The sequence below is a fragment of the Mirounga leonina genome, unplaced genomic scaffold, assembly GCF_011800145.1.
Source record: "Mirounga leonina isolate KUSES-001 unplaced genomic scaffold, KU_Mleo_1.0 Mir_92, whole genome shotgun sequence".
Taxonomy (NCBI): Eukaryota; Metazoa; Chordata; class Mammalia; order Carnivora; family Phocidae; genus Mirounga; species Mirounga leonina.
The window spans coordinates 12,402,933-12,417,657 of NW_023270852.1; the positions used below are offsets into that span (position 1 = coordinate 12,402,933).

Sequence of the window (14,725 nt, forward strand, 5' to 3'; positions counted from 1 at the left end):
ATTGCATTCACAATAACATCAGAAAGAATAAAATACTTACGAATAAATGTAACAAAAATGAGACTTGTACTATAACTATAAAACAGTAGTGAGGAAATAAAGATCTACATAAACAAAGAAACACATTTCCCGTTCATGGAGTACATCTCAGTTTCAGCACTATTGTCATTTTTGGCTGGTAATTTTTTGTTGTGAAGGCTGTCCTGGGCATTTAATAGCATCCCTGCCCTCTGCCCATAAGAGTCCTTTACCTTCAGTTGTGACAACCAAAAAAATACCTCTAGGCATTGCCAAATGATTGAGTCCCGCATTGGGCTCCCTGCTCCTTGGGAGCCTGCTTCTCCCTCTGCCTCTCTCTCTCTCTCTCTCTCTCTCTCTCTCATGAATAAATAAAAAAAAATTAAAAAAAAAAAAAAACCACTCAGATTGAGAACCACTAATAGATTGGGAACCTCCGTGTTGTTAATTGATTTGTACATTCAGTGCATTTGTTTTTATTTTTTTAAGATTTTTTATTTATTTATTTGACAGAGTTAGCAAGAGCAGGAACACAAGCAGGGGGAGTGGGAGAGGGAGAAGCAAGCTTCCCACTGACCAGGGAGCCCGACGCGGGGCTCAATCCCAGGACGGTGGGATCATGACCTAAGCCAAAGGCAGATACCCAATGACTGAGCCACCCAAGCGCCCTTTCAGTGCGTTTTCTATCAAAATGCCTACAACAGGCATTTTTGCAGAAATTAATAGGCTGATCCTTATTTGGAAATGTAAAAAACCTAAACAATTTTGGAAAAGAAGAACAAAATCAGGGAACTCAATACTTGTCTGATTTCAAAACTTCTGGAAAGCTGCAGCAGTCAGGACAATGTGGTACTGACATCAGGGTGAACATAGAAAAATAGAAGAGAAATGAGACTTCAAATATAAAACCCTCCCACTTATAGTCAGTTGATTTTGGACAAAGGTGCCAAGATAATTTAAATATGGAAAGGATAGTCTTTTTAACAGATAATGCTGAGTTATGAATATTCATATGCAGAAGATTAATTTATATTCTTACCTTGCACCATACAGTAAAATTAACTTGAGGTAGTACCCTAGAATCCTGCCATTTGTTCAGTATATGTCCTCATCAATGGGAAAGTCTTTGTGAAAAGTCAAGGATTGGCAGAAGCCAGTTGGTTGGTTGACAGTGTAATCAAAGCAAAGAGAGGATCTTCATGAATGTATTGTATCAAGCTCTGAACTCAACCATCTCTAATGACCAGGATATTTATACATCTTGGCCAATAAATCCTCTCTTTTGGTTCTCTGGATACACTGAAATAATCTTTTCTTTTTTCCTTTTAGTATCACTCACCTAGAATACTAGCAGCTCATGGTCAAGTGGGCTACATAACTGAATGAATCATAGTCCAATCATGCTTTGATTACCTGTATACAGAGAGACCATTTATCCTGCACATTTCCAGATGTGCTCCTGATGCATCATTTCTTTCGTCTAGGCCTCTCTAGTTTGTGGAGGAAACTTTTGCGATGAGAGCCTCAGTTTTGGCAGGATGGTACTTTATGTAGACATGTAAGCATTGACCCATATACAAAAAAGGAGAAGGACTATTGACTTTTAGATGTAGTAAGGGCTTTGTAGTAAGGGCTGAAACAAAGCATTTTTCTCTTAACTTACAACTTAACTGGAAGTTTTCATAAACTGCAATTTCTGTCCCCTCACATTCTGGTTAATAAAAATCTTTTTATTGCCTCAGCCCTTGGTACTTAAAATTTTTTAAGTTTAAAAATTAAAACTTTTTTTAAGTTTTAAAAAAACTTAAAATCCTCTTACTCTTGAAAAGAGTAAGAAAGTTTACAAACCCTTAACTACACTGATTATGAAAAAGAAAAAAAAAAAAGGAAAGGCCCAAATTACCAAAAAGCAAGCATGAAAGAAAGAACATCACTACTAACCCTACAGAAAAGGGACAACTATAAGAAATTCTGTGTCATCAAATTCAACAACTTAGATAAAATTGACAAATTCATAAACTGCAATTAGACCTGTGAGAGTGAAAGTCAGTGATCCTCTATACCACACATGCACGTTTCGTCTACATTCCAGTTTGCCATTTGTCAGTGCCATTCTAGATGGGCATGTTTTCAATTATGTGATCTCAGTTTTCACTACAGACCTTTGAATCAGATGATACTTTGCTCCATTTTACAGATGAAGTACCTTATCTAGGATCGCAGAAGTAATAGTAGATCTGTCATTGAACTCTGTACACTATACAGTCTATGCGTAATTTAGGTTAAACTACTTTGAATATTTTCTTCCCAAGCAGAAAATGGTAAGTTCTTGGTCAGTATTTTGGCACTACTGCAGAAAGTAATCACAGTGTGAAGTTCCCCCTCCTGAGGGCTAGAAGAAATAAGATAATACCCCCAAGTGTTTCCCGAAGTCTGTTAATCCTCGTGATCACCAGGGAACTGTTTCTCTTGTAGGTGATCATCGTCTTGCCCTTCTTTTATCCCAGCTGGTGGGTAGCCAGTCAATCCGGGAGCTGCTTACTATGCAGCTGGTGGATTGGCAACAGCTCCAGGCTAACTGTTTCATCCAGGATGAGAGATTGCGCATCTTTGCCTTATTGGCTGGAAAACCGGTACTTTCCTCTTTTCTCATAAACTTGCATAAATTTTCTGATAAATTCAAGATGGCTTGAGGTAAAGGGAAAGAGCTATCTTTGTAAATTGTATACTGTGACACATAACTAAACAACTTGTTTTTAAATTTTAGTGGAAGTATTTTGAAATTACAGAGGTACAACATGTACATTGTAAAAGAAAACTGGCTATATAGAAATTAAAACATTAAAATTCACAGTATCCCTTATCCTAGTGGTAAACAACATAATTTGTAGTCTCTTTCCAGACATATTGTAAGTCTATATCAACATATATGTGTGCATATTTACATGTGTGTATATTCCAATAAAATCAGTATAAATAGTTCTGCAAGTTAACTGTATATGGACATTTTTTCATGTCGTGTAGCATCACTCTTTTTAGTAGCCACTTCTGTTCATTTTATGGGTGATATAACATAATTATTTTAAGCCAGTTTTCTTTTGCTGCCCGCCTGATTGACATCTTGATGTCACTTTCCAAAAATGAAATAGCTGGTCAGAATTTATGCACAAATTAAAGTTTTATAAGATGGCAGCTGTAGGCAGTAAGAAGACCTCCTCTTCACTCTCTGGTTCTCATCTCTTCTCAGAGTACCGATAGTCTAAATCCGCCCTCTCACCTGCCACCAAGGAATTATGTATTTTATATTTGGATCATTAACACTGCCAGTCTAGTTCATTTAAAATGTTATTTGAATAGGGGCACCTGGCTGGCTCACTTGGTAGAGCATGCAACTCTTGATCTTGAAGATCGGGAGTTTGAGGCCCATGTTGGGCATCATAGAGATTACTTTAAAAAAAGAAATAAAATGTTACTTGAATGAGTGAGTAACTTGCAGATCTGGGCAGTAACAAGAGAATGTATAACACATAGCTGTGATGATGATTTTGTCTCCTGCAGGTATGGCAGCTCACAGAGCACAGGCAAATCAATGTGTGCTCATATTTGGATTGGAAACGCGCCCTGGCTGTTCATCTTTGGTATTTGCTTCCACCAACAGCCTCCATTTCCAGGGCACTCAGCATGTATGAAGAAGCATTTCAGGTATTTATATCCAGTAGAGCCAACCAAGAGTCATGGGGGGAGTTCTGTTTTTGCCAGAAAAGTACTGCAGAGAAAAAAACATCAAGGCACACTTCATAATACTTTTTCCTGACTGCTTTTTTTGGAAGTACCATAAAATTGAAATGGACCAAGGAAATCTGATGGGAAACTTTTCTCCTGCCTGTGGACAGGGTTACTCTTAAACTTCTCCAAGTGTCTGCTTCTATTTTATTTAGTATGATGTTTCCACAGTTGACCTTCTTAAAGCTGTTTTCCTGCCCCCAAATGAGAGGGGTTTTCTTTATTCCTAATGCTGTTTTATCCTTTTGGGAATTCCCTGAGATACAGCCCAACCTCAAGTTTGGTAATAGCCCCAAATTAGCAGGCCTGAAAATTTTGCCTCTAAATATCATATTTCATATGCCTCGACGGTGTTGAGATTAAAGTATTCATTAATGTGAGGGGTGCCTGGGTGGCTCAGTTGGTTGAGCATCTGACTCTTGGTTTCGGCTCAGGTCATGGTCTAAGGGTCGTGAGATCGAGCCACGCATCAGGCTCTGTACTCAACAAGAAGTCTGCTTGAGATTCTTTCTCCCTCTCGCTCTGCTCCCCCTGCCTCACACTCACACTCTCCCTCTCTCTCTCTAATAAATAAATAAAATCTTTTTTATTTTTATTTTTTAAAAATATTTTTATTTATTTATTTGACAGAGAGAGCACAAGCAGGGGGAGTGGCAGGCAGAGGGAGAGGGAGAAGCAGGCTCCCCACTAAGCAGGGAGCCCAATGCGGGGCTTGATCCCAGGACTCTGGGATCATGACCTGAGCTGAAGGCAGACGCTTAACCGACTGAGCCACTCAGGTGCCCCAAGTAAGATCTCTTTTTTAAAAATATTATTAATGTGGGGTTTTTTAATTTATTATTTTCTTTAGGGAGAGAGAGAGTACGAGAGGTAGTGGGAGGGTCAGAAGGATAGAGAGAATCCCAAGCAGGCTCCACGCCTCAGTTTCACAACCCTAAGACCATAACGAGCCAAAACCAAGAGTCGGACGCTTAACCAACTGAGCCACCCAGGCGCCACTATTAATGTTTTTAAAGCCCTCATTTCTTCAGTTCTTTCCTTACTGTCCACAGTTACTCTCTTTGATATCACTTGTCAGAATTCTCAGGAGAAAGAGAACACTAAAGAAACTGAGTGTAATAAGAATTGTGACAAGAAATAAAAAAGAATGTGACAAGAAAGGTATGAGGATTAATGACAGCTATCCAAAGTCTTTGATAGTCCTTGAAGACAGGTGGGCCATGTCACCACAAAATAAGCTTAAGATCCTTGACACATTCCATTAGGGTGTCATCATTCTTAATATATGTGTCTAAGTCACTGATACATGATCACATCTAGTGAAACACACTCGCAGGTGGTGTACTGTTTTATCAAATTCTTCCCTTCAGAATTCCTCTGAGGCTGACAGGTATGCCTGCTCCCCACTTCCTGCATACCTGGAGGGCTCTGGCTGTGTGATAAAGGAGGAAGAAAACTCACAGAGACCACTTCAAGATGTCTGCTTTCATCTTCTAAAACTCTACAGTGATAGGTAAGTCAAAGCCATGCATGATAGTCACTTGAGGACTTAATCAGCCCTAGGGAGTCCTTTCCTGAGTTTTTTCCCTTTAATGTGAAGCCAAATTGCCGTAAGTTTGTATAAATTAACAAAGTATAATTTATAGTAGTTGAATGCAAAGAACATTGGAACTAGGGTTAGAAATCTAAAAAGTGATTAATAAGATACAATTTACAAATAGGGAAGTGTGCATTATAATATAGTGTAACTGTCATCATCAACATATCAATTACATTACCCCCCAGAAGTTCCCTCATGCCCCTTTACAATCAGTCCCCACCCCCAAATAAGTAACTAACTGACTTTTTGTTACTATAGATTAATTTTGTGCTCTATTGGGATCATTCTGTTAAATTTTGTGCCTAGCTTCTTTCGTTCACATAATGGTTTTGAGATTTATCCATATTAATATGTGTATTAGAAGGTTTTTTTATTGCATAATTTCATTTATTGATGGAAAGTTATGAATAAAGATGCCATGAACATTTATGTGCAAAAGTGTTCATATCATTTTACATTCACACTAGAACTCTAGGTGTTCCATATCCTCTTCAAAATTTGGTACTGTCAGTTTTTCAAATTTTGCCATTTTAATGGGCATATAGTGGCATCTCATTGTGTGTGTGTTGTTGTTAAACAAGAAACTGGTTTATTTATCCTGCAGGAGTATATGAACCCATTCTATTATTACAGATAATCAGTTAATTAAAACTATCTCAGCGGAACTATTGCACATATTATCAGAAACACTGAGGGATTTTTTCCAGTCGTAACTAATCACTCCTATCTCATTTAAATACTTTTAAGTATTAAGTATGTAACTATGTTAGAATATGATATAGTTTTTGTTTTAAGATTTTATTTATTAGAATGCGCACAAGCGGTGGGGGGGACGGGGATGGGGGCAGAGGGAGAGGGACACGGGGCCTCGATCTCAACCGAGTGAGCCACCCAGGCACTCCCAGATAATACAGTTTTGTATTGTGGTAAACTATAAATAACTAAAGTAGGGCGCCTGGGTGGCTCAGTCGTTAAGCGTCTGCCTTCAGCTCAGGTCATGATCCCAGGGTCCTGGGATTGAGCCCCACATCGGGCTCCCTGCTCTGAGGGAAGGAAGCCTGCTTCTCCCTCTCCCACTCCCCCTGCTTGTGTTCCCTCTCTCGCTGTGTTTCTCTCTGTCAAATAAATAAAATCTTAAAATAAATAAAGTAGTGCTTTAATTTGCACTCCTTAATGACTAATGATGTTGAGCCTTTTTTCATGTGCTTATTTACCATGGTTTCTATATCTTCCTTTCAAAACTGTTCATACTTTTTTGCCTATTTTTTAATAGAGTTGTCTTGTGTTGCAATAATTCTTTATATATTCTGGATCTATATTATATATATTTTTTTTATTATAAATATGTTTTTGCAATTATCCTAGTATAAGGGCTTGTTTTTTTCAATGTCTTAATAAAGAAAATGAGAACTTTTACATTTTAAGTTCAATTAAAGTTTTTTAATTATAAAGTCAATTTCTTTACTAGTCTGTTGAGGTTTTCTATTTATTCTTGAGTCACTTTTGATCATTTGCTTCTACTAAGGAATTTGTTTCCCTGAAGTCATCAAATTTATTGGCATAAAGTTATTCATAACATTTTCCTTATCCTTTTTAAATATCTATATGATCTGTAACTGTCTGTCTCCTTGATATTGGTAATGTGTGTCCTGTATCTTTTTTTTCTTGATTGTTTTACCTACAGCTTTTAGTTTTATTGCTTATCTCTATTATTTGTCCAGTTCAAGATGGATCAGAAACCTAATTTCAAACTTAAACCAGAAAACAAACAGAAGAAACCAAACAGGAAGATCTTTGCAACTGTGAGTTAGGCAAAGATTTTTTTGATACCAAATAAATAACCTGTAGAAGAAAAAATTGGTGCACTGGACTTCAGAAAAATTAAAAACTATTGGTCATGAAAAACTGTTAGGAGAATGAAAAGACAAGCCACAGATCGGGGGAAGATACTTGCAATTCATATATCTGATAAAGACCTTGTATCCAGAACATATAAAGAACTCCTTTTAAAAAAAAAAAAAAAAAGATTTTATTTATTTGAGAGAGAGAGTGTGCAGGCAGGTGGAGTGGGAGAGGAAGAAGCAGACTCCGTGCTAAGCGTGGAGCCTGACACGGGGCTCGATCTCTCAACCCTGAGATCATGACCTAAGCTGAAATCAAGAGTTGGATGCTTAACTGACAGAGCCACCCAGGTGTCCCCAGAACATTTAAAGAACTCTTAAAACTCAATAATAATTAAACAATCCAATTTTAAAAGTGGGCAAAATATTTAGGGGCACTTGGGTGGCTTAGTCGGTTAAGTGGCTGCCTTCGGCTCGGGTCATGATCCCAAGGTCCTGGAATCGAGCCCTGCATCGGGCTCCCTGCTCGGCGGGAAGCCTGCTTCTCCCTCTCCCACTCCCCCTGCTTGTGTTCCCTCTCTCGCTGTGTCTCTCTCTGTCAAATAAATAAATTAAATCTTAAAAAAAAAAATGGGCAAAATATTTAAACATTTGCTTTACCAAAGAAGACCTAGATGTCAAGCACATGAAAAAGTGTTCAGCATCAATAGACAACAGGGAAATGCAAATTAAAACCATCATGGGGTACCACTGTCCACCTATTAGAATATGATTAGAAATTAAAAAGACCTAGGGCGCCTGTGTGGCTCAGTCAGTTAAGCCTCCGACTCTTGATCTCACCTCAGGTCTTAGGGTCATGAGTGCAAGAGTCTCCCAGCATGGAACCTACTTTAAAAAAAAAAACCTGTACCAAGTGTTGTGATAGATGTGGAAGCAACTTGAATTCTCATACACTGGTGGTGAAAAATGTAAAATGGTATTGGCACTTTCGTAAACAGTTTGGCAGCTTAGAAAGTTAGACATACACCTGCCTGCATATGATCCAGTCATGCCACTCCTAGGTATTTACCCAAAAGAATGAAAACATATATCTATATGCAAATGTTTGTAACAGCTGTTTGTAATGATCCAAAACTGGAAACAAGCCAAATTTCTATCAACAGGTGAATAGATAAACAAATTGTGGTATATCTATATAATGGAATGCTACTCAGCAATAAAAGGGAATGAACTGTTGATACACAAGATAACAGAGTGAATCACAAGATAATTTTACTTGGTTTTGAAAGAGGTGAGACAAAAAAGTACCCAGAAACATACATATTGTATGATTCCAATTTACCTAAAATTCTGGAACATGCAAACTGATTAATCCCAGAAAACAGATCAGTGGTTGCCTGGGAAGAGTGGGTATAAGGAGGGGCAGGAAGAGGGGGATTACAAAGAGTCATAAGGAAACTTTTGGATGTGATGAGTGTGTTTGTTATCTTGACCTTGGTGGTAATTTCACAGGTGTGTACATATGTTAAGACTTAATGAAAATTGTACATTCTAAATATGTTCTGTTTACTGTATATCAGGTTTTTTTAATGTCAAAAAACAGAAAAAGAAAGGAATATCTCAAAGTGCCAGTAATAGAGAAACTGGAGCCACAAGGAGATAGTGAACCTTGTTCTCATGAAAGGTAGAATTGCTGTGACTAAATCCTTAAATAAAGTCCACACTCTGTCCCATACAAATAAATAGACTAGAACTGCACTGTCCAACATAATAACTGCTATTCAGATATGACTATTTTAAGTAAACTTTTAAATTTAGTTACACATTCATAGTCACATTTCAAGTGTCTAATAGCCACATGTGGCTGGCTATTGGCTATCATTGGTCAGGGCAGGTTATAGAACATTTCCATCATCCCACAAAGTTCAGTTTGACAGCACTGGTCAAGAAAACTTCTGTTCATTACTTGGGCAAGTATTAGGAAATAAAATGTCTGGGATCTTAGGTAAAAAGGTAAAGTTATTGGATGGTGATCTAAGCCTTAAAACTTGCAGGTGTGAGATCTTAGTTTAATAGGGAATTGCAAGCTAAGAACTTTACACATAAACTGGTCCAGGACCATTAAAATCTTTGGGATGCCAGCAGAAGAAAGAGCAAAAGTCTGAATTTTTTCAGACGTTTGCTGGGCACCTGAATTTCCTTCTATAGAGAATAATCCCCACTGTAGACAAAATCAGCGGTAGAGATTACAAGCCATAGAAGGAAGTAACCTTCATGAAGACAAGCTGTTCAAACAAACAGGAGACTTAGCACTCCAACAACTTCATGTAATAGAACAGTCTGGAAAATCCTAATATAACTGCATGTTTTTAATGGTTAAGAAAAGTATCGGGGTACCTGGGTGGTTCAGTCGGCTAACCATCTGAACTTCGGCTCAGGTCATGATCTCAGGGTCCTGGGATCCTGGGATCAAGGCTGCACTCAGCAAAAGGTCTACTTCTCCCTCCCCCTCACTCCTCCCTAACTCATGCGCTCTCATACACTCTCTTTCAAATAAATAAAATTTTAAAAATAAATAAATGGTTAAGTGAAGGAATGAAGACTAAGAGTTGTGAAGACTCCATGTACACCAGGATGGTAAATATCTAAGCCAAACAAATACCAGCAAACCTATCAGATCACACAACCACAGAAGAGGAGGTGCCTTCATATTTAGTAGGATCTGTAATCTGGCTGAACCTAGAAGTAGACTGATAGAGCACAGTCTCAGAGGGAGACCATGTGGTCTATAATGCCCCTTTTCTCGGGTGCCTGCCTTTATTATCTTCTAAACCATATCCAGAACAGTTGACCTGTCCAGTGCAGGTGGTCTGCTGCCTTGATATGGTAACTCTCAGCACTTTTTCCTTTGCAGACATTATGATCTCAACCAGCTGCTGGAGCCTCGAAGCATAACAGCCGATCCTTTGGACTATCGCCTAAGCTGGCACTTGTGGGAGGTGCTGCGGGCTCTTAACTATACCCATCTCTCAGAACAGTGTGAGGGTGTGCTACAGACCAGTTATGCTGGCCAACTGGAAAGTGAGGGGCTCTGGGAGTGGGCCATCTTTGTCCTCTTGCACATTGACAACTCAAGGTGAGTAAGAAGCTATCAACCCACTATACATTTAGTGCTACAGGGCAGTGCCAATGACATCAGTCTCCTAGGGTTTAATTGAGTAAGTAAGCATCTAGAATGTATTTTTGGTCCAGCCTTGTGATAAACCTTAGGACAGTTCAACTCGCAGCTATCTCTTTATTCATGTGAACAAGTTGGAAGTGAGACTGCCTTAAGTGCCAAATTATGCTATTTATTATAAGACCTCTCAGTAGTCTAAGAAGTGAGAAGCGATCTCTGCAGTGATCAGGGAATACCCTAGACAGGAACAGGAAATAATTAACAGGAAAGGGAAGGGTATGTCCACATGGGGCTACCCCATTAACTTAGCATTAATTAACATTAACAGATGCACTGTTAATTAGCATTAACAACATTAACAGATTCACTTGAATGTTGCATGGTTAGGAATTACGCAGAAACAATGTTTGCTGAGCTGCCTCAGTGGATCTGTGGAGGGAGTGATGTAATGAGTTGGCAAGGAGGACCCCTGCTTTTTCTGTCTGCTGGCTTTCTCCCTCTCTGGCTTTCCCTTGCCATCCACCCACACCTACCCCTCAAGTTTGATAGTATCGTATTTACCAGTATATCCTTGCTTAGATGCCTAATGTTTTCGCTCTCTATCCTAAAAGAGCCTTTTCTCCATGGTGTGAATGAGATAAAGTTGGAGACTTCCTTTTTTGTTAATGGTAGTAGCATGGCATTACACTAATAACAAAAACATTTGTGTAGTACTTTGTCGTATAGTATTTTTACATATATTTATACTGTTGTAAATACTTTACAACTCAATTGTAATTGATCAACTCAATGCTCATAATGAACCTATAAGTGCTCTTACAATCTGTTTTATAGATGCGCAGCCTAAGACACAGAGAGATTAAGTAATTTTTGCTCAAGGTCACATGGCTAGTAAATGGCAGTCTTCCAACTCAAGACACCCAGAGTCTGTGCTCTTAATCATTATGCTGCACTCTCTGTCATGTTACATAGTGTGGAAAGAAGTTGAGTTTTGTAGTCAGACCTCCCTTAATTCTAGATCCATCATGTACTCACTTTGACCTGGAGTAAAGCTTACTCACTTTGATTTTTGGTTAAAGATACTTTCTTTTTATCAGTAAAATCATAATATTAATGCCTACCTAGTCAAAGGTGGTTGTGGGATTAAAGGAGGAAAAGTAGGAGTGCCTGGCTGGCTCAGTTGGTGGAGTATGTGACTCTTGATCTTGGGGTCGTGAGTTCGAGCCCCACATTGGGCAGAGATTACTTAATAAAAAATTTTTAAGGGGCTCCTGGGTGGCTCAGTAAGTTAAGCATCCGACTCTTGGTTTCAGCTCAGGTCATGATCTCAGGATCGTGAGATCAAGCCCCATGTGGGTCTCTGTGCTTAGCACAGTCTGCTTGAGATTCTCTACCTTTTCCCTCCCACTTTGCGCCTCTCGCAGCTCTCTCTTTCTCTCTCTCTCTAAAATCAATGAAATCTTAAAAAAAAAAAAATTTTTTTTTAAAGGGAGTAAAAGTATAAAGCATCTAGCACAGCCTTCCGTTTAAGGAATTTCTCCTCTTCTCCCTTACCAGGAAGCAAAATGACTTTATACTTCCCTTTGAGTTTATTTAAATTCATGGGGAATTTCACATGGTAAAAGGCTGGCTATAAGATAACTGATGGTTTAAGAGTAGGCTCTAGGGAAGCCTATTTTCTGATAAAGGATTTTTTTAAATGAATTTTTCAATTTATTTTGTTTTTTTATGTATGTATGTATGTATGTTATCTCTACACTCAACATGGGGTTCAAACTCAGGACCCTGCTCTTCTGACTGACCCAGCCAGGTGCCACCTGATAAAGAATTTTAGAAATGAAGCAGTTGAGATTGGGGGTCCGTGGAAAGCCTTGAGAAGATCCTTGAAAAGGTGTTCAGAAAAGATTCTAAGACGAGGAAACTAGTTTTGATTTGATATTTAAATCTGGTCCTTTGGGGAGCGCCTGGGTGGCTCAGTCAGTTAAGCGTCTGCCTTTAGCTCAGGTCATGATCCCAGGGTCGTTGGAACATGATCCGAGGGTCGTGGGATCGAGCCTGCTCAGCAGGGAGCCTGCTCCTCCCTCTCCCTCTCCCAATCTCCGTGTTTGTGTTCTCTTGCTCTCCCTCAAAAAAATAATTATGGTCCTTTGTGGCACCTGAGTGGCTGAGTCTGTTGAGCGTCCGACTCTTGATTTCGGCTCAGATCATGATCTCAGAGTAGTGGGGTCAAACCCCGCATTGGGCTCTGTGCTGCTTGAGATTCTCCCTCTCCCTCTGCCCATCCCCCCCCCAGCTCTCTCCCACTCTCTCGCCCTCTGAAATAAATAACATCTTTTATTTTTTTAAAAGATGTTATTTATTTATTTGAGAGAGAGAGAATGAGAGACAGCACGAGAGGGAAGAGGGTCAGAGGGAGAAGCAGACCCCCCGCTGAGCAGGGAGCCCGATGCGGGACTCGATCCCAGGACTCCAGGATCATGACCTGAGCCGAAGGCAGTCGCTTAACCAACTGAGCCACCCAGGCGTCCTAAATAACATCTTTTAAAAGAAAAATAAATAAATGGCTGGTCCTTTGGCCCAGGTAGGAAAGGACTCTCCTTAAGGGGCCTTGAGACCAAAAAGAGGGTAGCCTAAATCTAGAGGCAGAGAGAAAATGAATTAGGAAAGCTGATGGCTTTGAAGGGAAAAAAGCAAACAAGGACCTGGAAGAGACCTTACCTTTCAAAACTAATTCATTTACTTGTACTGACCATATGGGAGAAGAGGAAGGGAGAAGGTTGGAAATGAACTACAAAGAACTACTCTGTGGAGAATAGGATTCTCCTATCCTAGTCCTTGATCTCCAGTTACTAGGAATAAAATAAAAAAGAGGGAAAGCCTTTTCTTAGCACTGGACAATCTTCCCTAGAGTATTAGTTTTCACTGTTTTTTGATCATGAAACTATAATGTGCTTAGATACTTCTATTTTATTTAAAAAATAAATGGTGATATGGCTTTTTTTTTTTTTTTTTAAGTGAAGTTTGAAGTGGTTTACTCATTGTTAAGACCTACAGTTTGAGAGACTATCTCAGGGGTCACTCTGCCCTGGCTGAGGCAGCCTTCTCCATCAGTGAGGATAGGATGTATTCAGCATTGTCTTTCTTCCTACAGCATGCGTGAGAAGGCGGTTCGAGAGCTGCTTACCCGGCACTGCCAGCTATTAGAGACCCCAGAATCTTGGGCTAAGGAGACTTTCCTGACCCAGAAGCTTTGTGTGCCTGCTGAGTGGATTAATGAGGCCAAAGCAGTTCGAGCACACATGGAATCTGACAAGCACTTGGAGGCCCTCTATTTATTTAAAGCTGGACACTGGAACCGCTGCCACAAATTCATCATCAAGCACTTAGCTTCTGGTGAGTGCTTCAGACTAGGGCCTGTGTCTCCTGGAATCACCCCAAATTCTTCCAACCCCAGAACCCCATGATTAGTCAGGCCAGAGATGATGTTCTGGAACTTTGCAGTCTTGAATCAGATTACACTTTGCAAAAGTTCTCTGTGCAGAATAAACTTGGGCAGGGGTTGACAGGTTGTTTACTTTACCATTTGCAAGGTTATGATTGATATACATGAATTATGTTGAACTCCTTGTGTGTTTAGGGAATTTTATCTACCAGAATGAAAAAGGAGACATTGTAACTGATACCATAGAAATACAAAGGATCATTAGAGACTACTATGAACAGTTATATACCAACAAATTGGACAACCTAGAAGAATTGGATAAATTCCTAGAAACATAGCCTTCCAAGACTGAATCAGGAAGAAATAGAAAATCTGAACAGACCAATTAGTAGTAAAGCAGATTGAATCAGTAATCAAAAAACGCCCTACAAGTAAAAGTCCAGGACCAGATGGCTTCACTAATGAATTCTACCAAACATTCAAAGAATTAATACCAATCCTTCTCAAACTCTTCCAAAAAATAGAGGGGAGAACATTTCCAAACTTACTTTATAAGGCCAGCATTACCCTGATATCAAAACCAGACAAGGATACCATAAGAAAAGGAAAGTACAGACCAATATCACTGGTGAAGCTGATGGTTCACCAGGGATAGATGCAGAAATTCTCAGCAAATTATTAGCAAACCAAATTCAGCAATACATTAAAAGGATTATACACCATGATCAAATGAGATTTATAACAGGGATGGTTTAACATTTACAAATCAATCAGTGTGACACACCACATTAACAAAATGAAGGATAAAAATCATATGATCATCTCAATAGATGCAGAAAAAGCATTTGGTAAATTCAACATCC

At 39.2% G+C, this 14,725-nt stretch overlaps 1 protein-coding gene across 5 annotated transcripts in view; it reads left to right on the top strand.

Moving 5' to 3' along the window:
- Nucleotides 1-14,725, top strand: part of NUP98 (nucleoporin 98 and 96 precursor) — a 120,198-nt gene that overhangs the window by 96,173 nt on the left and 9,300 nt on the right. For all 5 annotated transcript variants that reach the window (XM_034995418.1, XM_034995420.1, XM_034995421.1 and 2 more), the window contains 5 exons: nucleotides 2,494-2,651; nucleotides 3,577-3,720; nucleotides 5,172-5,314; nucleotides 10,157-10,378; nucleotides 13,572-13,813. In XM_034995418.1, the coding sequence (XP_034851309.1) occupies nucleotides 2,494-2,651; nucleotides 3,577-3,720; nucleotides 5,172-5,314; nucleotides 10,157-10,378; nucleotides 13,572-13,813 (909 nt within the window). The remainder of the gene's footprint in view (nucleotides 1-2,493; nucleotides 2,652-3,576; nucleotides 3,721-5,171; nucleotides 5,315-10,156; nucleotides 10,379-13,571; nucleotides 13,814-14,725) is intronic.